Here is a 27,462-nt window from a genome sequence, read left to right as displayed (position 1 = left end):
GTACTGTTCATTCTACAATTCTCTAGCATACAAAGACATTTAGATTTGGATGTCAAGCCTACTACACACGGGCCAAATGTCGAGCGGTATTTTGGCATCTTCCAATTTTTATTGGATATTTGGCCCGATGTGGTAGCCGGTCTGTCAGAAGCCAGACGTTCGGTCGGCTTCTGTCAAAGAGGCATGATTGAAGAAGGTCTGCTGATCAGCTCCTGATCAGTGCTCTCAGCCAATGGCTGACAGTGTTGACCGAAGTGTTCTGTCCGGGATGGGGGGCATCCCTGTCAGAACCCAATAGCACAGCAGGGGAGCTCGCTGTACCAATATCGGATCATTAGTATACTATGACATACAAAGCCATCCACAACACTGCCCCAATTTACATATCTGATCTTATCTCTATCACCTAAACCGTACTCTTTGCTCCTCGCAAGACCTCCTACTCTCTAGCTCCCTTATCTCCTCCTCCCATGCTCATCTCCAAGACTTCTCCAAGGCATCACCCATTCTCTGGAACTCCCTACCCAAATCTATCAGACTATCACCTACTCTACTTACCTTTAGGCGATCATTAAAATCTCTCTCTTCAGGGAAGCCTATCCCGCCCTCTGCTAATACTGGAATCCTCTATGCTTCCAACCACTCCATCCCCCACAGTTTTACCTATTGTACCACTCACCCCTCCCTCCTAGATTGTAAGCTCCAAGGATCAGGGCCCTCAATTCCCTCTTGTATTGAACTGTATTGTTACTGTATTGTCTCCCACTATAATGTAAAGCGCTGAGCAAACCATTGGCGCTATAAAAATCCTATATAACAATAATAATTAGTACAGTGGCTCCTCCTGAGCTGTGTGTTTTTTTTCTCATTCAGTGTGTACCAGGCTTTAGTGCAAATAAAAAAAGTATCATGGACAATACTCGATTGTTCCTAAAGACATTCAGACAATTACAATCTGGTGGCAATTGTTCAATACGAATACCCTTAATTAACCTGAGATGTCCAACAAACTCATATGGGTTTGATGGTCAATAAATGTCCGCAAATCGTTAACCATATAGTGTACTTCACTCTCTTTCTTAACTACCTGCCGACCGCAGATAGCCGAATGACGGCTTCACTGCGGCCGGCCAGTTCTGAGTGGACGTCATATGACGTCCCCCCAGAACGCGCTCTCCTGCGCGCCCCAGGGGGCGCGCACCCGGCGATCTCCGTGATCGCTGTGTCCTACAGACACAGCTGATCACGTGATGTGGTAAAAGGCCAATCACAGCGCCTTTTACCACCTGATCAGCGGTGTCCAATGACACGCTGATCAGAGGGAAATGCAAGTGCCGGTTCTCGGCTGCACTTTCCTCACGCTGTCAGATCGTGAGGAAAGTACTGCCGAGAACCTGCAGTTGTCAGAGCGGGGATTGGCACCGATCATCAGGGCACTGATGATCAGTGCCCTGATGATCGGTGCCCAGCAGTGCCACCCGCAAGTTCCGCCCACCTGTGCCCAGCAGTGCGCCCACTAGCTCCGCCCACCTGTGCCCAGCAGATCACCCACCTGTGCCCAGCAGTGCATCCACCTGTGCCACTCTGCAGTGCCACCTACCTGTGCCCAGAAGTGCCACCTACATGTGCCCAACAGTGCCACCCACCTGTGCCCACCCACCTGTGCCCACCAGTGCCACCCACCAGTGCAGCCCAGCAGTGCTGCCAGTCAGTGCCACCAGTCAGTGCCCAGGGGTTGTGCCAGTCAGTGCTGCCAGTCAGTGCCCAGCAGTGATGCCAGTCAGTGCCGTCTATCAGTACCCATCATCAGTGTCACCTATCAGTGCCACCTATCAGTGCTTCATATTAGTGCCGCCTATCCGTGACACCTCATTAGTGCTGTCTATCAGTGCCGCCTATCCGTGCCACCTCATTAGTACTGCCTATCAGTGCCCTTTAGTGCTGCCTATCAGTGCCCATCAGGGCCGCCAATCAGTGCCCATCAGTGCTGCCTCATTAACGCACATCAGTGAAGGAGAAAAAAATGCCTGTTTGAAAAATGTTATAATAGAAACAAAGAAACTTTTTTTTTTTTCAAATTTTTTGCACTTTTTTATTTATAGCGCAAAAAGTAAAGCGCCCAGTGGCGATTAAATACCACCAAAAGAAAGCTCTATTTGTGAGAAAAAAATTATCAAAATTTCATATGGGTACAATGTTGCATGACCGTGCAATTGTCAATCAAAGTGCGGCAGCGCTGAAAGCTGAAAATTGGCCTGGTAAATAAGGGGGTATAAGTGCCTGGTAGGCAAGTGGTTAAACAGCTTAGTTCATCAATTACTTTTCTACACTGTTTACCAAACTATTCACTGCAAACTCTACAAAGAATTAAAAGGAAACAATAGGGGTTATCTACTTAAACTGGAGGGTGCAAAAGCTGGTGCAGCTCTGCATAGAAACCAATCAGCTTCCAGGTTTTGTCAAAGCTTAATTGAACAAGCTGAAGTTAGAAGCTGATTGGCTACCATGCACAGCTGCACCAGATCCTGAACGCTCCAGTTTTAGTAAATCTATTCCTATGTATATGTGTAAGAATTTATACTAGAATTTGGAAAATTAATATAATGAGTTAGTTTGGCCAATTATTTTTTTTTTTCACATTTCATAACCCCTCATTTGCTGTGGCTTCAGTTTGTGTTGCTTGCCTATGAGTAAAAGGTCGGATGTTGCAATCAAATTTTATGGCATACTCCCTTTCAGATGCTATCATTTGAAGGCTGCACTGGGTTCTAAGCAGTCCTGCCAGAAAGACTTGCTTTTTTTTTTTTTCTTCAATAAAGTCATCTGCAGACAACAGGATCTATGAAAACAGAATTATATAACAAAATGCATCCACAAGATTCCTCTACGTTGATATGTTCCCTCAAGACTAGCTGGACGGGATCACCAGAGAGCATGTACGCACGGTTTTAAGCAAACTCCCACACCCCTTCCTTTATAGAAAACAGTATTTTAGATGTCATCCAGACATTTTTACCACCAACCTTAATTATTAAACTAATTGTAAAGGATTGCTTTTTATTTTTTTTTAACCACTTCCTGTCCAGCTGTTGTATATAAACGGCCAGACGGTGGCAGTACAGGGTCGGGTAAACATTTATAAACAGCCTCCCCGCCCCCTGCTTGTGCGCACTCCCTGGGAGCACTGTGATCTAGTGCCCGCTGTGTCCTCCGGACACAGTGGAACACCGATCGTCGTATGGGACCTCTGTGCAAGGTACCGATCATGTAATCACTGATTGGCCAATCAGTGATCACATGCAGAGTATTAAGCAAGATGTTACTTCTGACATCATTGCTTACTACGTGTGAAATCTGTGAATGATCACAGAGGTCACATGGTACAAAGCTATTCACAACAGCCTTGTACCATGTGACAAGCTGTGACCAATCACAGCTCACACAGTAGTTCTCAATGGCTACAAGAATGCAGCCAGAGAGAAGGAGCAATGATTGCTTTTATAGCCTTTATGGGTGTAAAAGCAATCAGTGTAAAAAAAAAAAAAAATCTTCATCACCCCCCACAAGTAGTAGTGTCACCATGGTGACACTGTACTGCTAGGGCGACAGTATGTTAACATAATAATAATAATAATAAAAAAATAAAATAAAAATGTACAAACAAATGTTTAAAAATTATAATTTTGGTTATAAACTAATTTGGGTTATTTATTTATTTTTTTTACTAAAAAGATAAACGGAATAAATTTTGGCCAAGATTTACGATGAAATATTATTTGCAAACTTTTGTAAGAAAAACACTTTTTTTCAAAATTTTGGGACTTTTTCATTTACATAGCAAAAAAAAATCTCAGTGGTGAATAAATACCACCAAAATAAAGCTTTATCTGTTTAAAAAAAATGCTAAAAAATTCATATGGGTACAGTGATGCATGACCGCGCAATTGTCATTCAAAGTGTGATAGCACTGAAAGCTGAAAATTGGCCTGGACAGGAAGGGGGTAAAAGTGTCCGGACTTGAAGTGGTTAAATAACAAACATGTTATACTTAACTGCTGTGTGCAATGGTTTTGCACAGAGCAGCCCCAATTCTCCTCTCCGTGAGTTCCCCTGCTGGCACTCCTGGCTCTTTGCCCCCACCGAGTGCCCTCATAGCAAGCATGCTTGCTTCCGAGCTGGCTCTGTGTGTCCATAGACGCACAGAGCGCGGCTCCTCCCTGGCTCTGATTGACAGCAGTGGGAACCAATGAGGAGGGAGAGAGCCAAGAGAACGGCTGCTCCTGTGCACACTGCTGGATTGAGATTGGGCTCAGGTGAGTACAAGGGGAAGCTACATGCAGAAGGTTTTTTTTACCTTAATACACATTAACTTTCCCTTAATAATTTCGTTGAACTAAAATATTAACATGGATTTCTATTAAACTTTTTACAGTATGTTTTTGGTCTGTTGCTTTTTTTTTAAATTTGTAATGACATTTAATGTACCAGGACCTACCGCGATATGTTAAATAACCCCAGGCTTGCCCATGGTCCATGTTCTGGAAGACACAAACACAAGTTAAAATATGTAAATTAAGATTAAAGAATGAGCACACTGTTAACAAAACCTAGCTAGTTTCATATATTATTTAGGAAAATCAAGCAAGTTGGCAAACATAACCTTTCAAATTTATCCATCCTCCTTCGGTCACCTTAGGTCTTCAGAGTTCTTCAGTGGTATTCTAGAATCCTGCAGCTATCTTCACTGGAGTACATAAAAAAAAACACCCCTTAAACCTCTTTATGTGTGCGTGCTCTTAGCTGACAGTCTTTCAATAACAACTCTAAATTATAATCTGTCCCTATCATAAGTATACACTGGAGGTTTAACTAAAGTTCTGCAAGATGTAGCTGGTACATCTATCATGAAATCAACAGCTCTCAGTTTGTGCTATCTAAACATACACTATATTGCCAAAAGTATTGGGACACCTGCCTTTACACACACATGAACTTTAATAGCATCTCAGTCTTAGTCCGTAGGGTTCAATATTGAGTTGGCCCCGCCCTTTGCAGCTATAACAGCTTCAACTCTTCTGGGAAGGCCGTCCACAAGGTTTAGGAGGGTGTCTATGGGAAGGTTTGATCATTCTTCCAGAAGCAAATTTGTCAGGTCAGGCACGAATGTTGGATGAGAAGGCCTGGCTCACAGTCTCCGCTCTAGTTCATCCCAAAGGTGTTCTATGGGGTTGAGGTCAGGACTCTGTGCAGGCCAGTCAAGTTCCTCCACCCCAAACTCAATCATCCATGTCTTTATGGACCTTCTTTTGTGCACTGGTGCACAATCATGTTGGAACAAGAAGGGAACATACCCAAACTGTTCCCACAAAGTTGGGAGCATGAAATTGTCCAAAATATCTTGGTATGCTGATGCCTTAAGAGTTCCCTTCACTGGAACTAAGGAGCCAAGCCCAACCCCTGAAAAACAACCCCACACCGTAATCCCCCCTCCACCAAACTTTACACTTGGCACAATGCAGTCAGGCAAGTACCGTTTTACTGGCAACCGCCAAACCCAGACACGTCCACTGGATTACCAGACAGAGAAACATCTCCACTGCTCTAGAGTCCAGTGGTGGCATGCTTTACACTACTGCATTCAATGCTTTGGATTGTACTTGGTGATGTAATGCCCGGATGCAGCTGCTTGGCCATGGAAACCCATTCCATGAAGCTCTCTACACACTGTTGTTGTGCTAATCTAAAGGCCACACAAAGTATGGAGGCCTTTAGCTACTTACTCTGCAGACAGTTGGCGACATCTGTACACTGTGCGATTCAGCATTCGCTGACCCCACTCTGTCATTTTACGTGGCCTACCACTTTGTGGCTGAGTTGCTGTTCTTCCCAGTTTGTTATAATACCACTAACAGTTGACCATGGAATATTTAGTAGTAAGGAAATGTCACGGATGGACTTACTGCACAGGTGGCAACCTATCACAGGACCACACTTCAATACACTGAGCTCCTGAGAGTGACCCATTCTTTCACAAATGTTTGTAGAAGGAGTCTGCATGCCTAGGTGATGATTTTATACACCTGTGGCCATGAAAATGATTGGAACCCCTGAATCCAATGATTTAGAGGGGTGTCCCAATACTTTTGGCAATATAGTGTATATACTGGAGCAGGGTGGATAAAAATCAATGATTTTTTTAAAAAAAATCTGATTTGTTTTTATTTAAATCTGATTTTTTTTATTTAAAATCGGATTTTTTTGAATAAAATGCTTTTTGAGAAAAATATATTACCATCCAAAGGTTATTCCATCATGAAATAAAGATTAGTTTTTTAATTATGTAGAATAAGGCTGTATATGTTTAATTTTTTTTGGTAAATAAATTCCATTACTACATTCACAATGTCATGCTCTTCCAGAGGTTTTTGTAAGATTATTGGGCAGTTTCTCTGCCTACAAGATATTATCACAGATGCTTGGTTTACTTTTGCAGTTCTCAAAACTGAATTTTACACAGCGGAGATCACATGCCTCTTCTTCACAGCAAAAATGTTATAACATGAACAGAGTTAAGAAAAAGACCTTAATCCTAACTTCTACAAACCTATGAATACAGAATCAACCCCTTCACTGCTAAGTTTCAAGAAGTTCAGTGAATAGAATAGAAACAATATTTTTCTGATTGTTTGGAGTGGAATAGATCTGCACAAAAAGAAAGTGAAACTAAGTGTGAGGAGGAAGGGGCTGACAGTCTAAGTTTCTTAAAATATATATATTTTGTTTAGCCAAATTAGTTACCAAACATGGATGTTTGTTTAAGGAAATCACATATGCTGGAATGTTATTGTTTCAGTTGAATAAATCTATTTAAATTGTTATTATTAAGGTAATGATTATTTTTCTCCTTCCTAAGTACAACAGAAAAGTTGTCCAAATATGAATGATTAACCTATTAAACTGGGGATAAAAAAACTAATATGAAAAGTTGTTATTCTAAAAATCTTCATCTACTTGCATATTAAAGATATACCAGCAAGAATCAGTCTTTATGTAGAAAACTAGGATTTAAATCAAGCCTTACTGACTAGTGATTTAAATTGTGATTTAACTCAGTTTGATTTAAATCAAATCCACCCTGTACTGGAGTATTTGTTACATCTGAACCTATGTCACCATACAATAAATAATTTACTATAAGAATAGTGATATGTAGAACTGTAGGGAAAATTATGGCAATAGATATAGGAAGGTTCTATGTATTATTAAAAGAGCAACCTCAATGACCCTTTACCATCCCTGTGTTCTATTTTTGTTCCCCTCCTATCTTGTTAGCAGGGTTACCTTCAAAATACATACTTACACATCCAGCTGATATAGTGTTGTCCTGGGTCAAACCACCGATCCACTGCAGCATTCCAGGTCTTGCTCCACCATCTCATTTACTTACAACATCAGGGGGGAACTATCTATTTTGGGTTCTTGTAGCTGGCCTCATGATGGCATGCATGTTTCACTTCATCAGGGGGCTGGCTGCAAGAACCAGAGCCTCAGCAAGCCCCCTGATGACGTGGCATTGTAAAGTACCCCAAGGCCTCCCTCCCTTGATGCACCAGGAGGGAAAAAAAAAATGAAATGAGGTTCCCATGGCATCACCACAGCCCCATATTACACATGACCCCACCTTGGCTTCTAGCCCACAAAAATGAACACAACATGCAGAAGACGTAAGAGGCAGGCAAGCAAGTGTGCTGTCTTCTCTACCATGTCCATGTGTGCAGTATCCTTAAGGGCTGATTCACACTAGAATGCTGCGCGGGTTTCGTGCACCGCATTCTGAATGCGCTGCCCTTGCGACCTGCAGTGGGTGTCAGTGCAATATTACTGACACAGTAAACACAGTGCATTGGCCCACACCACATTGCATGGTACAAAAGTACCATGCAATCCAGTTGTAGTGCGTTTACAAAAGTAGTGCATGCACTAATTTAGGTGCAGTGCAGTACAATTTCAGCCCATTTAAAATGAATAGGCTGAAATCGTACTGCACATAACTGCATATGAATCGTACAGGAACGTGCAGCGCATACCGGTGCGATTCCTAGTGTGAATCAGTCCTTAGAGTCTGATGAGCTTAAATACCATGGTGTGTATTCTGGCTAAGATTGTCAGCGCCACTTTCTACCCTCTCAATTTTTCAGGACGGCGGTCATGATCTTCTGAACTCTCCCTCACCTCAGCTCTGTAATCCACTTTGACCTTAGTAATATTCCAGTAGCAAGGCTCATCGAATTGCTCCAGCCAGGACTTCTTGGTCACCTCTATGTTCTTACATGCAGGGTTTACAAACAAATGGGGCACATTGAGAACTGGCTATATATATATATATATATATATATATATATATATATATAGTCTTTTGGCGCAAGCTACCATTTCAGATTAGTGTTTGGCAGCTTTTTTGGAGGACCAGAAGAGGGTATCTGCAAGGTTAGGCCTTGTGTTCTTACATGTAGAGTTTACAAGCAAATTTGACTCATTGAGAGTTGGCACTATATAAATTGTCTTTTGGTGCTTGCTAACATTACAGATCAACTTTTTGCATCATTGCAAATCACACATATATGTCTACATTGCGTTGTTGATTGATCTCTTATTGCGCAGGTCTTCTCCAAGATGCAGGGTCAGAAGGTATGCTGGAAGCTCTGAGTTCAGCTGGGTATACTTACTCCTTAGAGCCACACTCTGTGCCATGGAGCATTACCTGGAGAAGAGAGATGCCTGCTGACTGGACATGTGTAGTAAGTTGTGATTGGAACAGACAACACGTTTTTGTATTAGAGCCGCTTATATTTAAAGTGGAAGGATCAGTCAACTCCAAACTGATATTTTAGTTCTTTGTAGGTGCTGCTGAGATAAAATGCCTGTTAGTTCTTTATATCTCCTGGGGATTCTCTTATTGAGATCTTTGTTGAGCATCACAGGTTTTCACAACTGATGTGGCCATTATGAGATGTCCCATTCTCTCTATTGGGTTTTCATATTTATTCTAGACTGCGGAAAACATAGCCAGAGCAAAGGTGGCCAGGAACAGTCATGGATTATAGCAGGAAGATCTCCCTGTAAGAGCAATCAAGATCTAAGAAAGAAACCTGGGGCAGTCTCAGTCTGCCAGACGTCACCTGCAATAAAATATCCATCTGAGAGGGTTAGTCCTATTTGAGGAAATCTGTACTATTATTATTATGCAGGATTTATATAGCGCCAGCAGTTTGCACAAAGGATGACAGTACAGTTACAATACAAATTAATACAGGAGGGATCAGAGGGCCCTGCTCAGTAGAGCTTACAATCTAAGAGGGAGGGTCAATTGATACAAAAAGTAATAACTGCGGGGGATGGGCTGATAGAGAAAAATACATGTACCGTTGCTAGGAGGGGGCAGGATAAGCCTCTCTTAAGAGATGAGGTTTTTAGGGATTGTCTAAAAGTGGACAGGGTAGGAGATAGTCGGACACATTGGGGAAGGGAGTTTCAGAGGATGGGAGTACCTTTGGAAAAGTACTGAAGGCAAGAATAAGAGGAGGTAACAAAGGAGCTGGAGAGCAGGAGGTCTTGGGAGGAAGGAAAAGAACTGGAAGACTGGAATTTTGAGACTAGGTTAGTGATGTAGCTGGGGGCTGAGTTGTGGATGGCTTTAGAAGTTGTTGTAAGTACCTTGAATTTAATTAGTTGAGTAAGCGGAAGCCAGTGGAGGTATTGTCAGAGAGGGGTGGAGGACACTGAATGGAAGCCAGTAGAGGGATTGTCAGAGAGGGGTGGAGGACACTGAATGGAAGCCAGTGGAGGGATTGGCAGAGAGGGGTGGAGGACACTGAATGGAAGCCAGTGGAGGGATTGGCAGAGAGGGGTGGAGGACACTGAATGGGGGCCAGTGGAGGGATTGGCAGAGAGCGGTGGAGGACACTGAATGGAAGTCAGTGGAGGGATTGGCAGAGAGGGGTGGAGGACACTGAATGGAAGCCAGTGGAGGGATTGGCAGAGAGGGGTGGAGAACACTGAATGGAAGCCAGTGGAGGGATTGGCAGAGAGGGATGGAGAACACTGAATGGATGCCAGTGGAGGGATTGGCAGAGAGGGGTGGAGGACACTGAATGGAAGCCAGTGGAGGGATTGGCAGAGAGGGGTGGAGGACACTGAATGGAAGCCAGTGGAGGGATTGGCAGAGAGGGGTGGAGGACACTGAATGGAGGCCAGTAGAGGGATTGGCAGAGAGGGGTGGAGGACACTGAATGGAGGCCAGTGGAGGGATTGGCAGAGAGGGGTGGCAGACACTGAACAATTGGTAAGAGCAAATAGGAGCTGTCAGTACTAAAGTCTCTTTTGGAAATTCTAGTTGCTGGACTATTATGCTAACCCAAAGGCTTTCAGTACTTTGAGTCAATAACTCAGATTAGATGAGCCGTTCTGATTTTTCTCTGGGTTCATTAGCTAAATTCTTGCCCTAGGTTGGAAGTAGAGATGAGCGAATCGAACCAGGCGAAGTGGAATTCGTTTCGAATTTCAGGAAAAATTCGATTCGTGCCGAATCCGAATATTAGCCAACTTCGGATGCACGAATCGAATTTTTCCCGATCAGCCGGCAAAAAGTGTCCCTGCAGAGAGCTCCACTATTTCTGACAGTTCTCTGACAGTTCCTTCACATTTACAGCGGTTGAAACATTGTATCTATTTGTTTCCATTTAGGATACAGATGTTTTTATTCGGAAACAGATACAATGTTTCAACCGCTGTAAATGTGAAGGAACTGTCAGAGAACTGTCAGAAATAGCGGAGCTCTCTGCAGATACACTTTTTGCTGTACTGGAATACTTCTTCTTTTCATTCTTCTTTTCATTCTTCTCATTCTTCTTTTCATTCTTCTTTTCATTCTTCTTCTCATTCTTCTTTTCATTCTTCTTCTTTTCATTCTTCTTTTCATTCTTCTCATTCTTCTTTTCATTCTTCTTTTCATTCTTCTTCTTCTTCTTCTTTTCATTCTTCTTCTTCTTCTTTTCATTCTTCTCATTCTTCTTTTCATTCTTCTTTTCATTCTTCTTCTTCTTCTTTTCATTCTTCTTCTTCTTCTTTTCATTCTTCTTCTTCTTCTTCTTTTCATTCTTCTTCTTCTTCTTTTCATTCTTCTTTTCATTCTTCTTCTTTTCATTCTTCTTCTTCTTCTTTTCATTCTTCTTTTCATTCTTCTTCTTCTTCTTTTCATTCTTCTTCTTCTTCTTTTCATTCTTCTTTTCATTCTTCTTCTTTTCATTCTTCTCATTCTTCTTTTCATTCTTCTTTTCATTCTTCTTCTTCTTCTTTTCATTCTTCTTCTTTTCATTCTTCTTCTTCTTCTTCTTCGTTGTGCCCCGTGACTGCCCAAATGAGTGAAGTGTGCGGTGATTCTAAGATCGACGGCACTCATCTGCATGTCATACTGACTGACAGTATTATTTCTCTTCCCCAGCAGACTCCAAGGGCATTTAAATTAAAGGTACAGTGTTCTGCACTAATATAAAGGCTCTCTGAAGCCTAGAAACCCTTTTAATAAGTTAAATTCGCAGCGAATAAATTCACATTGAATCAAATTTCTCCCGCAAATTCGGCGAATCAGCCGAATTGAATTTTTGAATAATTCGCTCATCTCTAGTTGGAAGCTCTGAATTTATTGATGCCAAAAATAGCCAAACAACAAACATTTTCAGGGGAAGGTCAGTAATGAAGGCATCCAGGCTGTGTCAGTACTGGTTTCCTTTATGTTATTATGTTAAAAAGAGAATAATACATTCTAATAATTCATATTTTATGAGAAAAGGTTTCCATTGTATTCTTTTTATGGCACCACCTTTGTGCACAAACAGCAAGCCACTGCACACAATGTAATTCTCACACACTGTTTTCTGTAATTCCTTTTACCTATATGCAGAATACATTTTTTAAACCTGAATGCCAAATGCTAAGCATGTATATAATGTCATCATGTAATCTGGTAAGTATTCAGTAAACTATAATCAATGTATCATAAAACTAGCATACAGTGTTAAAGTGGAATTTCACACAAAAGAGGGAGTTCTTCTTTTTTGCCGCCAACTCACCCCCCAACATGTTTGGTCATATGTTGTTACGTTACGGTCATACTGGGGGGGGGGTCGAGCGGGTATCTAGTTTTGACAGGTATCTGCTCCCACTTCCACTTGGATTGCTTAGGCAATCCGAGTGAAACTTCGCCCAGGCGATCCAAGAGAAACTTCACCCCCACCCCCCTCTTAACCCGCAACATTTTGGGACACATCACAAGTCCCAGAAAGCTGCAAGACCATTCACAAAGTGCAGCTCAACTTGTGCATGCGCAGTAGGTAGCTGGCTGTGAAGCTGTTAGGGCTCACTGCGCACTTCAATTAATAAACATGCTTGCACCGGGCTGCCAAAGACCAGTGAGTAACCAGCCCAGGTGAGGGCGGCACTTGATCCATGGATATCTAAATATCCTTATAATGAAAGTCAGTAGCTACAGTATTTGTAGCTGCTGACTTTTAATTTTTTGGGGGGACTTTGAAAATCCTCTGACTTGATATCAGCCTGCACAGGGGGCACTAAGACTGAGAGAGGTATTCTGAGCTTATCATGGCTAACACTGGGAGCAGCCTCCAAGGGTGGGAATCAGAGGGATGAGATCATCAGTATTGGGCAGGGTGGATAAAAATCAATGCTTTTTTTAAAAAATCTGATTTTTTTATTTAAATCGGATTTTTTTTTAATAAAATTTTTTTTGAGGAAAATATATTACCATCCAAAGGTTATTCCATCATGAAATAAAGATTAGTTTTTTAATTATGTAGAATAAGGCTGTATATGTTTAATTTTTTGGGTAAATAAATTCCATGAATCCATTCACAATGTCTTGCTCTTCCAGAGGTTTTTGTAAGATTATTGGGCAGTTTCTCTGCCTACAAGATATTATCACAGATGCTTGGTTTACTTTTGCAGTTCTCAAAACTGAATTTGACTCAGCGGAGATCACATGCCTCTTCTTCACAGCAAAAATGTTTTAACATGAACAGAGTTAAGAAAAAGACCTTCATCCTAACTTCTACAAACCTATGAATACAGAATCAACCCCTTCACTGCTAAGTTTCAAGAAGTTCAGTGAATAGAATAGAAACAATATTTTTCTGATTGTTTGGAGTGGAATAGATCTGCACAAGAAAAAAGTGAAACTAAGTGTGAGGAGGAAGGGGCTGACAGTCTAAGTTTCTTAAAATATATATATTTTGTTTAGCCAAATTAGTAAATAAACATGGATGTTTGTTTAAGCAAATAACATATGCTGGAATGTTATTGTTTCAGTTGAATAAATCTATTTAAATTGTTATTATTAAGGTAATGATTATTTTTCTCCTTCCTAAGTACAACAGAAAAGTTGTCCAAATATGAATGATTAACCTATTAAACTGGGGATAAAAAAACTAATATGAAAAGTTGTTATTCTAAAAATCTTCATCTACTTGCATATTAAAGATATACCAGCAAGAATTAGTCTTTATGTAGAAAACTCTGATTTAAATCAAGCCTTACTGACTAGTGATTTAAATCGTAATTTAAATCAGTTTGATTTAAATCAAATCCACCCTGGTATTGGGGGATTAAGTAAGAAAATTGTTACTCTACCGGGACCAAAGAAGAGAATTTTTACCAAAACAACAGCAAAATTATACAACAAGAACACAAACAGTAACACTAGCACTGTAATAATAATATGTTATGAGGCAAAAAGAAGTATGTGTGTGTGTGTGTGTGTGTGGGGGGGGGGGGGGGGGATAAGGAGTGCACATAAGACCTACTACAAATATTTACTCAGAATGGTGATATAATGCCAGCTATTGAGAGCTGCTATCTTGGGGTGTCCTCTCTTCCTCTTAGATTTGGTTCACACCTGCAGATGCAACCAAATGCAGGTGCATTTCCATGTGTGGCATGAATGGCAGCCTGTTCATTTCCATGGACTGCTCTACACACGAGAAACACAGAAATTAAGTTCCGAACTCTTTTCATTCAGCTAACACAAAAATATTTCTGGATTTTCCAATCGCTGTTTTTATATTCCAGGATGGTCTGGATCTATGTAAAGGGAAAGAAGAGCAAATGCTGATTCTGGTGGAGCCTAGAGAATTTCTCAAGAGTGTCTTCTATTACATTCAGGTAAAATTTGGAAAGGTGAAGAACATGCAGATTTATATATATTCTGTATCTGCCACCCCTCTCTGCCAATCCCTCCACTGGCTTCCCATTGCCCAACGGATAAAATTCAAAACATTAACAATAACATATAAAGCCATTTATAACTCTGCCCCAAATTACATCACCAATCTTGTCTCCAAATATCATCCAAACCGTACTCTCCGCTCCTTGCACGACCTTCTACTCTCTAGCTCCCTTGTCTCCTCCTCCCATGCTCATCTCCAGGACTTCTCCAGAGCTTCCCCCATGCTCTGGAACTCTCTACCCCAATTTATCAGAATATCGCCTACTCTGCTCACTTTTAGGTGATCTCTGAAAACCTATCTCTTCAGGAAAGCCTATCCTGCCCTCAGCTAATAATGGAATCTTCTACTCCTCCTACCAGTCCATCCCCCACAGTTACTAACTTTTGAACCACTAGCCCCTCCCTCTTAGATTGTAAGCTCCAAGGAGCAAGGCCCTCCTATCCCTCTTGTATTGTTGCTGTATTGTCTCCCGTTATATTGTAAAACGCTGAGCAAACTGTTGGCGCTATATAAATCCTGTATAATAATATACTAATAATAATATAGGGACCCATGGGGCATATAGCTCAATATCCATGTGCCATATGTACAATAATTGCATTTGCTGAGGTCAATTATAATAGATGTAAAAAAAGGTTTACAGTATGTGTCCTAGATTTTTTATTTTTTTGTGCTTAAAGTGTTACTAAACCCACAACAGTAAAATCAGTCTGTATATGCAGTAAATCATGCTTGTTATACTCACTGTGGAACCTAAGGGGTTAATCCTCTGCACTGTGTAAAAATTATGTTTGATCCAGACTTCTCTGATCCTCCCCTTCTACTGCTGTCCCCAATCCATCTGCTGATAGAACAGAGCCTTGGAGACAAGCTGCACATGCACAGTTTGGTGTGTATTGCTAGAGACCTTTTTTTATTTTCTTGGGAGAGTGCATATATCCAGCACAGGGTCAATAAGCACTGTCCAGACAGAGGTTTAGGGGTCATGCAGCCTCATAAGTCAGTCGGGAGAATGAAAACTCCTCCTACCATCTTTATCCAGTACTCTGCTGGACATTGATAGAAGTCTCAAGACTGCTCTACCCGCTGATAAAATAAAAGGTACTTAGCAGTTTATATTTACTAAAATAATTATATTTCCATGTTCTATGTACTGTGGGAGGCCAGATATAGTTAATGCAGGGTCCAGGGTTTAGTAACACTTTAAAGTGGAGTTCTACTCACTTGTCAAAAAATAACTCATTAGCTACAAAAACTGCTGACTTTTAAAAAACAGCCATTTACCTGTCCCTCGGTCCTGTGGTGTGTCTCCCGCAGCCCGTTTCACCGGCCGTCCTGGATTCCAGGAGGCCAGCAGGCCGTCATGTATTCCAGGAGGCCGGCATCTTCAGTGTGGGCACCCAGCTGTGATAGCTTGCGGCTTCACAGCCGGGTACCCACTGCACATGCGCGAGTAGTGCTGCACTTCCTGAATGGTCCTGTAGTCTTCTGGGACCTGTCACGTGTCCCAAAAGACTACAGAGAGGGAGGGAGGACAACTTCTGTTTCCAATCGCCTAGGCAATCAGACCGGAAATGGGAGCAGGTACCTGTCAAATTTGGGCACCCAAAGGTGCCAGTCCTTAATGGGGAGCGGGGGAGCAGTCCTTAAAGCGGAACTTCACCTTTTGGGAGGAGCTCCGCCTTAAGGCTCAGTTTACATCTGTGCGTTTAACTGCGTTTTTATCAAGTTCCTGTGAGTTATGTGTGGATCAGTTTATTAATTTCAGTGGGCTTCCCTACATGTAGGAATCATGGTAAAGAAGCCCCTGACCCCTGTTAAAAATTATGCCGCATCAAAACGTACCCTGCATTTCAGTATGTGTGAAAACAGACGCATGGGAGTGCCATTAGGAGTTGATAAATACTACTACTACTAATAATAATAATTAATTAATTCAGAAATATTGGCACTGCCACGTGTCTGCCAAAGGACAGCCCTTTTGTTACCATTTAGTAACTTATATAAAGAGAAGTACAGACTCCTGTAGTGTTGGCTCTGAAGAAGAGGTTGTGTCCTCGAAACGCGTTAGCCAGTTGGTCATCCAGGGTTCCATCGTATGGACTCAGATGTTGTTTGGATCATACACCTTGTTCAGTTTGACATACCTGTGTTATTATGTCCATTGTGAGTATGATACCTATTTTTGTTTCTTTAATACATTATTTTAAAAGATAATGCACTAGGTCGGTGCGCCCTTTTTCTGTTTCTCCATTTGTATCCAGTGTATTCGGACCACCCCGGTCTGTTGAGGGCAGCAAGCAGTGCATATTCCAGAAAATTCCAGAACATTCTTATTAGGTCTACTGAGTCCTTTCCTAGCGCAGGAGTAAAGTGTTTGTTGTACAGGATGTTTTGCGTCAGGAAAGCGCACAATTTTGTTCACAACCAACAGTAGTGTGAATCTTACCTTAGAGAGACTTGAAGTAGTAAAATGTTGCTAAATGTCTATGTATATTTCAGTTGTTTTCATTTTGGGAGATTATACGTGGAAGTAGTTTAATTACAAAGGAATATGTAAGAAAAGGCATGTACTGTAGATGGATATAGAAAAGATATGAAGTATACAGATAGAACAAAGGGGAAAACAAGGGAGTGATGCAAACTGAACCCACATTTTCTTCCACTCAGGCTTTAGATCACCTGAGCAGCCATTTTTTTTAATAACAACAAAAAGGTACTTTTTTTACTCAAAAGAATGTCATGGTAAAATGTTCCCATATTGATTCATGTGCTTTCTAATTTGTAATGATAGATCCGCTTTCATTGGTATTAAAAGCATGGCATGATCGGGGTGGAGGTTGTGTTTAATCCTTTCACTGGCACTGATGTAAGGGCAGAACTGCTTGCAGTAGGCCATGTCAGTAATCCTTTTTGCAGTTGCATTCCCTTAAGCCAAGGGTCTCCAAACTTCCTAAACAAAGAGCCATTACTGTGCTTCAGACTTTTGGGGAGCCGGATTGTGGCCCTTGGGAGTAGAAAGGTCCTAACATGAGTGGGAAAACGCAATGCCCCATTTTTGGTGTCAGTGGGAGGAATTGTGCTCCATCATTGGTGTCAATTGTTGATGTCATTAAAGGGAGTTGTGTCCCTTCATTGGGATCAGTGATGGGGGGAGGTATGGTTGGTATCAGTGGAAGAAATAGTGCCCTAAGGGCTGGAAAAAACAAGCAAAGGCCTGCATCTGGCCCCCGGGACACAGTTTGGAGACCACTGCCTTAGTCTATAAGCTAATAGCCACTATGCTGATCATGAACTTATGGCAGAGTGGTACCTGAGACTCTCCTAATTCATGAAGGGCCACAATCAGCAGCTGCCGATCATAACCAGTGAAAACATTGCCAAAGTGGTCTGGGTATGTGAGGTGAAAAAATGGACATCGGGCCCAGCAGTGAAAAAGTTAATAACAGCCTTGTAAGATCTAAAGTAGCTGATCCCTCTCCATTCCTGGCTCCTGAAAACGCCATGACTCCGACCTCTGTGTTTGGAATAGATAGGAAGTGTTCTGGAAAGAAGATCACCTTGGCTGTTTTGGGGCTACATGATTATAGAAGGTAAGTTGGATTACAGACTGCAACTTTCATTAAAGAGGACCTTTCACTTTTGAAATAATACCATTAGTCTGATTCAAGTTAAACATTTTTATTTACATTTTTTTGTCCAAAAAACTTTCTGTTCAAAGCTACAGTGTTCAATAGTCAGTCTGATTTTAAGATGCAAGTCTGGTTTACAGATTGAAATTTAAAGCAGAACTCCATGTAAAATTTTACTTTCCCATGCAGTGGGGCTGTGCGCTGCATGGGAAAACTGCTCGTTTTGTCCAGGGGTTTAGTGGAAAAGCTATATATATCCCGTCCTCCGATCCTCCGGAAAACCACGCTCCCCCAAGTCCAGCGGTGGACTGTTCCTGCCATCCTCAGGCTCTGAGACGGTCTGTTGGCATGATGACGTCAGGAACAGTCCATTGACAAGACCGCTAGTATGCGGGGGGGGGGGGGGGGGAAGCGGCAAGGACCAGTGTTGCGCTCTGAGGATCATCTGATTCGGTAAGTATATTTTCACTCTTATGACCCCTAGACAAAAACGAGCAGATGGCCCGTGCAGTATGGGCACAGCACCACTGAATGGTTCAAAAAACATTTTGCCCCGATTTCTGCTTAAAGGTTAAGTGTTGAAGGTGAGGTTGCACACACATTAATAAAATCAAAAATGTGCATTTATTAAAAGAGAAGTATGGGCTATACAAAGAGAAAATCTTCTACTCACCTAGGTTGATGCAGCATCAATCTGATGCTGCATCTGTCCCCCACCGGCTATCCACTGAGAATTAAGTGATCAGACACTGCTGATCGCTCAGTTCTCCCCTCCACTCTGAGAAGGGAGCAGTGATTGTCAGTGACTGGCTCTCTGCTCTGCCCCTCCAGCACTCACTGGAGTGATAGGCGGGGGTGGGAGTGGCTGGCTCAGGATATCAGTGGATTGCTGAGAAGCTGAGTCAGTTGCCGGTCCAGGATTCTGGGTGGATTCCAACCATGTGGTTAGGATCTTTCGGAGCCTGGACTGGCTCTGTGAGGTCAGAAAATGGATCACAGGAGTGCAGAACAAGCTGCACACCTATGATCCATAGGAGACGATTGGCAATGCTTCTCTTTTAAATATATGCATTCAGTCCTGCAGAGCATTGCAAGTGTAATCAGTGCATAGTGGGTGTAGTTCACAGGCACCTGCATTATTTACCCCAAGTCCTCAGTTTTTTGCTAAAAACCGTGCACTAACAACACCAGACTTCTGGTTCCAAAAGCTAACGTAACAAAGAGGTGGGTTCTCTTTTTATAGTAAGTAAAGTGCAGCACTATAAATAAGTAAATAAATTATAATATTGTCCGTATAAATGAATATTCTTATGGTGACAATCCGTGTGTAGAGTACCCACTATGGCGGTACTTCAGTGCTTGTGCTTTTAAAAGTGGGGTAAGAATACGCACTCACCAGATGCGTAAATAAATTACGCATATAGATCAATGATCGGAGGTCCCCTTTAATGAAGTGGAGTCATTGATTTCCTAGAGCTCACCCCTGAATCAAGATCTACCTTATTACACAGAGGAGGGAGTTCCTGCTACACAGGTTGCTACACCCACTCATCCCTTAAAGGGGACCTCTGGTTTACTGGATCCATATACCACCCAGAAGTGCCTGACATACCACCCATACAGAGGGAGGATATCTCTATACATGGCTTAATCCGCTTCCTTAAAGGGGACCTCTGATGATTGATTTAAATGCGTAATTTCTTTACACATCTGGTGAGTGCGTATTCTTACCCCACTTTTAAAAACACAAGCACTGAAGTACCGCCATAGTGGGCACTCTACACACGGATTGTCACCATAAGAATATTCATTTTATACGGACATTATTATCATTTATTTAATTATTTATAGCGCTGCACTTTACTTACTGTTTTGACTGAAGTTTTATTTGGTTACCTTTAGTGCATAGCTGCTGACGTTGAAAGCACTCACTTTTTTATTTATTTATTTGGGGTTCTCTTTTTATGCTTGAAGACGGAAAACACTGAGATGGTATAAGTGAACTGACTGAGCTTTAATAGTAAATGTTTTTTTGACCACCAGATGTCAAAGACTGTCGCGTAAGATGGAGAGACACTCTCTAGAGCCAAGCCTTTGCTATGATGAACAGCCAGAAAGCCAAGTGACCAGGCGACATATAGATGAGGTTGGTAGCTAATCTACATTTAAATACCAGTCCTCGGTTAAAGACTTCTCCATACATCATCTTCTTTAGTATCATCTTCTAGGATTAGTTTTGGAAACTAAATTTTGAATACAATTTTTTGTTTTAAGCAAGAGCCTAAAATGAATTTTGTTTTGCTACATAGTTCTTTTACTTTGCTGCATTGTGTCCTAAAGGGGGGGGGGGGGACTATGTGGCCCAGTGAGCTTATGCAATACATTTTTGTCTTAAAGTGGAACTAAAGGCACACGTACTTACCTTAGTTCTAGTTCCAACAATCTGACACCCATAAAGTCCCTGCTCGGCGCTGTTCTCTTCTCCCTGGGTTCTTTTGGACCCTGGTTTTTGTTTGTTTTGATTGGCTGATGTGGGATGACATCACTCCCATACATGTGCAGGAGTGCAGTCATCCGGGCACGCTGGGAGTTTGCCAGTTTGTGCAGTTCAGTGTACATTCTACAGAGGACTGCAAATAGGCAGGAAAGTGTAACATTGCATTTTTTTTCTGCAATAAAAAGACTGCCTGTTCACAAATGTTTCTATTTTACATTTAGTTCCACTTTAAGTTTACATGTTCCAGACACCTCAGGTCCCATGCACACTAGACATTTAGCAACGAAGCATGAGATCCCAGCATCTTGATGCGGGCGGAAGGCAAAGGTTGCACCATCCAGCCTCACTGTCGGCAACTTGTAAAACTCTATGAGAGGCTGAAAGCTGCTGCGGCTGGACAGGCCTGGATGTTGCACTGAGTGTTCCTAATGTTTGTGGCAGTATCAGGGGTGGACTGACAACTCATGGGGCCCCCGGGCAATAGGGGATTATGGGGCCCCTGTGTCCTTGTCCAAACTCAAAAAAGCCTATGAAAAAGGTACCGGGGGCATCTCATGGGGCCCCCTACTGACCCCGGGCCCTCGGGCAGTGCCCGAGTTTCCAAATGGTCAGTCCGCCCCTGGGCAGTATGTGGCCAAGGATGAATGCTGGGAGTGCACACTGCATGTATTCTGGGTATTCGTTCCTGGGAACATACTGCCCTAAATGTTAGTACCACTCTGCGCACCATCCAGTCCCATCCATCCGCAGCAGCTTTCAGCCTCTCATAGATTTTTTCAGACTGTCAGCAGTGGGGCTGGATGGTGAACTTTTCATTTGCACCAAAATGCCAGGATTTCAGGCACGGGGGGCTAAACACCCAGTGAGCAATGAGGCTTTTATGTTGAAGCCATAATATATTTTTCAAACTAGCTTCTGGGGAGAATTTACTAAAGATTTGTCACTTTATTTAACCTTCCTGTGTAATTTACAGTAGAAACTGAGTTATTGTCAAAACTTTTTGCAAACTGACTGCCAAGTGGCAAGATCAGCCCTCTTTCTGATCAGTTTCAGAGCTGTAATAAGAATCTCAGACCTTCTCTGCATCAGTGGCCCCGGCTTAGGTGTTTTTTTTTCTTTTGTTTTTTTTTTTACTTTTTGTAGTCATGAATGTAAAATTATTTTGTAAGAAAAGGAGCGACCTTTGCATCTCTTTACAAGATCCTTTTAGATTGGGGCAGCACCTAAATATGGGCGTAACATGGTGCAAAAAGATGGAGTTGCCCTTTAACTCTGATTTTTCTCTAGTTTATTATCACTGTTAGGCATGCTGTCAAATCTAAATTTTAATGTGAAAGCATTATGTATATTCTAATAAAGTTTTCTCTGTGATGTCACCTTCTTTGATAACTGTTATCCTCCTCTGTGGAGGTAGGCACTTATCTTTCTACAGCTGTACCATGAGACCGAAGTCTTATTCTTGGATACATGGAGAGAACTGGGGCAACATGTGTGTGCTGTGACCAAGAGTATAGCTCAGCGCCCGTTCCGGTGAGTTCACAAAAAAGTGACTGGACAATGTAAATTCCTTGTGAGTGAAAGGTTATACAAGTGACATGAGCAGCCTTATAATCATTGCCCTGCTTTAATGGATTATTTAGATTTCTGTTTTTCAGCAAATCAGCATTTTCAGGTGGTATAAAGGAAAAAGAATTTACATTTAAAATGAATTGTCTATTTTGAATCCACTGAATGCCTACTAAATTATTTCCGTTTTAGGTGTACGCCAATAACCAAACTGCAACATCTTGAAATAACATACACTTAGAGCAGAGCTAAACCCTCTTGCCCTTTACAGCCAAGGAAGCTATTTTCTTAGCCTCTGTTTAATCATTTGACCTCTCGAAGGTTTTACCCCCTTCATGACCAGGGAATTTTTTTTATATTCACCACTGTGCTACTTTAACTGGCAATTGCTCAGTCATACAACACTGTACCCAAGTGAAATTTGAGTCTTCTTTTGGTGTTATTTTTTATTATATAAACAAAAAAAAACCCCAAAAAAGTTTGGGGAAATAAAACACAATATTTTCTACTTTCTGTTATAAAAAATAAAGAAATGTAAAAAATCTAATTTCTTCATAAATTTAGGCCAAAATGCTGCTACATGTCTTTGGTAAAGGAAAAATCCCACTAAGTGTATAATAATTGGTTTGTTTGAAAGTTATAGCATCTAAAAACTATGGTGTATATATGCTGGAATTTGCGCAGCTTTAACGCTGTGCTGGTGATCAGTGACTTACAGTTGGACTGTGATAGTGTGGTGGGCAATCTAGTCCTAACAGACCGTCACTGGGAGGTAAATTAAATGACACTGACATCACTAATACAGTGATCAGATATAATACTTTACACTGTCCCTGTACTAATTACACTGGCTTGGAAAGGGTTCACATCAAGGGGCAGTCAAGGGGTTAACTGTGTGCCTAACAAGTGTTGTATGTGTAATATGTGCTGCTTTTACTAAGGCCCCTTTCAGACGGGGTGGACCAGTCAGCGGATCAACTGTCTTCTATGAGCGGTCGAATGGAAAACAACCGCCTGTGTGTTTCCATCCAACTGCCATCCCATCCGATCCGGTGGACAGGAGGGGAATGGATCCCCATCCATCTCTTTTCGACGGATCAAATCGGATTGGATGTCGTTGGGTGTAAACAGACACATGTCCATTTACACCCGCTGCTCCATAGAGGAGAATAGAGGTTTCAATGGGTCCACCTGAAAAACGGGCAGATGGACCCGATCAGAACGTCTATGTGAAAGGGGCCCAAGAGATCTGGCTGTTTTTTTTCCCTGCTTTTCAGGGAGAAGAAACAGACAGATCGCTGTTCTGTGTACAGAGTCCTGTGTGTTTGTAAACACAGGGCTGTGTGCTGTGAATGGATACAGCCAATCAGCAGGTGTCAGCCATAAATCATTGGATGAAACCTGCTGACAAAATTGCACAGTGTCCAGTCTCAGTGGGGGTCAGCAGTGGGCACACGCATGCATGCCCCAAATTTTTCTTTTCTTTGCAGCAAACATTGAGGTCAGATGACCTATAAGTGATGGTGCAGCAAGGTGGACCGTGGTAAACAACGTTCTCTCTCTGTCTGCAGGTTGCACTGGGAGGCTCAGAGCTACTCCTTCTGCACCTCAGCAGGCACCTGGCGAGGGTGGGGACCCAAAGGATCGCTCACTGGCTTACCATTGGCCTGGAAGAGACAGATTCAGCAGTTTAATAGAGTCAGTCCAGCAATGGCTGCAACTATAACAGAGGCCTATCCTTCTCCACAACTCCTTATGCAGGTCAGTGTCTTTGTGTAATGTGTTTTCTGCCCAGGATCCACATGCAATGGGGGAGATTTACTAAAGCTGGTGCAGCTGTGCATAGTAACCAATCAGCTTCAATCTTCAGCTTGTTCAGTTATCCTTTGACAATAAAACCTAGAAGCTGATTGGCTACCATGCACAACTGCACCAGATTCTGTGTGCACCAGTTTTAGCAAATCTCCCCCACTATTTTTCACACTAAAGGGAAAGCTTGAGCATCTGCAGATATTAGACAGAGGAGTGTATAGCCATAGGGATCATTGGTCACTCCTATCAAAACAATGGACCATCTTCTAAGGCAGGGTCTCCAAACTTTCCAAACAAAGGGCCAGTTTAACCTCTTGACACATGCAAATGTGCGGCCTCCCGGTGTCTGGGCCTAGACGCTGAGCGGCCGCACATTTGCGTTCTATTAAAAAAACATATGTGCTGAGAGCACACGCCTGCGCACTCCCAGCACACATGTCCAGTACTCATGGAAAGGTCCCAATCTCCTCTTTCGATCGCGACCTTTCCCGATCATGTGACAGTGTGTCACGGCGGTCACATGACGCTAAACCCTGCCCCGCCTCCCGACTTCTGAAACCCTTAAAGGGCCAGGAGGCGCCGGTGCCAAGGGGTAATGTCCTTTAGACTTTCTGGGGGCTGGATTAGGAGTAAAAAAAGTCCCTGATGTTAGTGGGGAAAAGTCATTGACGCCATCTTTGGTGTCATTGGGAGGAAATTTGCCTCATCATTGGTATCAGTGAGATAAATTCTGTCCCATCTTTGGTGTCATTGGGAGGAATTGTGCCTCATCGTTGGTGTCATTGAGATGAATTGTACCCCATCATTAATGTCATATGGCCCTATTGTTAGTGTCATTGGGAGAAATTGTGTCCCATCCTTGGTGTCATTGGCAGGAATAGTGCCCCATCATTGGTGTCAGTGAGGGTAATTATGCCCCATTGTTGGTATCATTGGATGAAATAGTTCCCCAAGGGCCAGATAAAAGCAAGTAAAGGGCCGCATCTGGTCCCCTGGCCACAGTTTGGAGACCACTGTTCTAAGGCATGCCGTAGAAAAGCACATATCTGAAATTGACTGGAAGTAAGACATTTACTTAGTTACATCAAGCTGATGTACAGTATATATAAAAATAGACCTTGTTTTTTAATTGCTTGTATAAGATGGTTTTGAAATTTTACAATCTTTCCCAAAGCCCCTCTCATCTACTATTCCCCACTGACAGGTAAGCTCAGTGGCCAATAGGGAGGCACAGGAGCCAGGAGAGGGGGAGGGGGTGTCAACCCTCACCATTACTCTTTTAAGGCAATATTTGCATATTCGAGCACCCCAGAATATGGGGATCTCTGGTGGATCTGGAAAATATTAAAAGGAAAGTGCTTCAAGTATTTCTTAGACTTTACCATACTAGTCTGGAAGGTATTAAAAGGTAAGTGCTTCAAGTATTTCTTAGACTTTACCATATTAGTCTGGAAGGTATTAAAAGGTAAGTGCTTCAAGTATTTCTTAGACTTTACCTTACTAGTTTAATAGAAACATACATTGATGCTGTTCTGTAATCATTATTACATCATATTAATGTATTTTTTTCAGTGTCAGCAGTGTAAGCACCATGTTTGGCTTGGTATCAGCCTGCATTCCCCTGTACAGCAGAGCTCAGAAAGGAGGAAGCACAATCAGCCAGGTGTTGCTGCAGTGCAAAAGGAGCATGCTGATAAAAGAGCAGTGATGAATGGATGAGCGCAGTGTGCTGCTTCTCCTTTCATTGCCCTGACACAGGGTGGGGTGGAAAATAGATCTGTAAGTAAAAATGAATCCACAGCAGAGACAAATCAAGTCCCCTCCCCTTCCAGGCAGGGATGTGCTGTGAGGCAGAGCTGTGTAAATGGTAAGACCGGATGGACAGAAACACAAATCCTTTAGCAGGTAAATAAGCTCACATGTACGCATTTCATCTGTTCCGTATTAATTCTAGTAGTCGGTGTATAAAGCTGATGTTATTCAAAGAAAGTAAATTCTGTATCTTTTCTCTCTATCCAGGCATACGTGGCATGTAATACTGATAAAGAGAGACTATCTCTCCTCAGTAACCTGAGGGTACCACGTGCTGGAGGTGCCACAGACGATATGGAGTATCCAGATGAAGATGTCACACAGTCTAATGACCAAGACCAGACAAGAGAGAGGCGCATTGGTCCTGATTTGTCACGACGCATCTGGCTGTTCATGACCTCAACCAATCCAGAACTGGTATTGGACTTAAATTCCTAGTACATAATCACTGGTGCTTTTGTACTGTTATTTGGCAGTAAAGTATTTATAATAAAAATATGTTTCCAATCATTGCAGTAAGGAAAATGTGCCTGTGTGTTTTAATGACTGGCTCATTCGCACCCTATGGAAAGATCTATAGTCACTTTAGATCAGTGGTTGTCAACGTATGAGATAAAGGGGGCATCAAATGTGGCCCCTGACATCACCAAAGGACCGCACATACTGTTCAATATATATAATGCTTGAGTGGACTGTCGGAGACTTCAGACTTTAATAGATGAAAATGAGGGCTAGAGAGTGTAGACGTGCCACATTTTGGGCTGGGGGTGTGCTTTTGAAGACAATAGAAAACAGGGAACACGTTACATGAAACTAGTAAACATCAATTCTATTGCCCCAATCGATGTTTCCACTATAGACCACTAAGGTCTGAGGGCCACACATCATATATGAAAGGGCCACATGCCTACAGTCAATAAAGTGGTACTTTAGCTAAAATAATAAAAATGGGCAAACAGGCAGGAAGTTTAATGCAGAAAAGACATGCTTTGTCTCTTCTGCACTGAAGTTACTTACCTGCTGATGATTTTTAGGTGACAGGTTCTCAGTCTAAAAGATGTCTCCTCTGTACTTCACTGAGTGTACTGCAATGCAAATCGCACTGCAATACATTCCTTCCCGACTCTGCTAGCCAACGAAAGTGACAAGTGACCTGGAAAAGATGTCATACACATAGTTTTCTGGGTCACAGCAAGAAGGGGAGGAGAGTGGACGTGTGTCCACTCTCCTCCCTCCCCTCCACCACATAAAATACCCCTCAAAATAATTATGAGGCCACTCCCATATACACTATATTGTCAAAAGTATTGTTCGGCCTGCCTTTACACGCACATGAACTTTAATGGCATCCCAGTCTTAGTCCATAGGGTTCAATATTTAGTTGGCCCCGACCTTTACAGCTTCAACTCTTCTGCTGTCCACGAGATTTAGGAGGGTGTCTATGGGAATGTTTGACCATTCTGCCAGAAGCACATTTGTGAGATCAGGCACTGATGTCGAACGAGAAGGCCTGGCTCACAGTCTCCGCTCTAATTCATCCCAAAGGTGTTCTACCGGGTTAAGGTCAGGACTCTGTGCAGGCCAGTCAATACCTTCCACCCCAAACTCACTCATCCATGTCTTTATGGACCTTGCTTTGTGCACTGGTGCGCAGTCATGTTGGAACAGGAAGGGGTCATCCACAAACTGTTCCCACAAAGTTGGGAGCAGGAAATTGTCCAAAATGTCTTGGTATGCTGACGCCTTAAGAGTTCCCTTCACTGGAATTAAGGGGCCAAGCCAAACCCGTGAAAAACAACCTCACACCATAATCCCCCCTCCACCAAACTTTACACTTGGCACAATG

The 27,462-nt window shown here is 42.3% G+C and overlaps 1 protein-coding gene across 1 annotated transcript; it reads left to right on the top strand.

The window, feature by feature from the left end:
* The first annotated feature begins 183 nt into the window (after positions 1-183).
* On the top strand, positions 184-26,054 carry LOC149473116 (structure-specific endonuclease subunit EME2-like). The gene is made up of 8 exons (XM_089684007.1): positions 184-196; positions 8,662-8,798; positions 14,140-14,231; positions 17,786-17,890; positions 19,973-20,075; positions 21,841-21,956; positions 23,564-23,753; positions 25,824-26,054. Exons 1-8 carry the CDS (start codon positions 184-186, stop codon positions 26,052-26,054), a joined length of 987 nt encoding a protein of 328 aa, XP_089540133.1.
* The last annotated feature ends 1,408 nt before the right edge of the window (positions 26,055-27,462 follow it).

This window comes from Staurois parvus, unplaced genomic scaffold (genome assembly GCF_062004578.1).
Source record: "Staurois parvus isolate SC_StPar_1 unplaced genomic scaffold, SC_StPar_1.0 ptg000018l, whole genome shotgun sequence".
NCBI classification, from domain to species: domain Eukaryota; kingdom Metazoa; phylum Chordata; class Amphibia; order Anura; family Ranidae; genus Staurois; species Staurois parvus.
The sequence above is the reverse complement of the archived record's forward strand: the minus strand, read 5'-3'. Positions and strand labels throughout refer to the sequence as shown.

Excerpts from the sequence above, each read along its gene's own strand:
- LOC149473116 (XM_089684007.1), top strand. Across the intron at positions 17,891-19,972 it reads GGGCTACATGATTATAGAAG|ATGTCAAAGACTGTCGCGTA; the intron begins GTAAGTTGGATT and ends TTTGACCACCAG. Across the intron at positions 20,076-21,840 it reads CCAGGCGACATATAGATGAG|GCACTTATCTTTCTACAGCT; the intron begins GTTGGTAGCTAA and ends CTGTGGAGGTAG.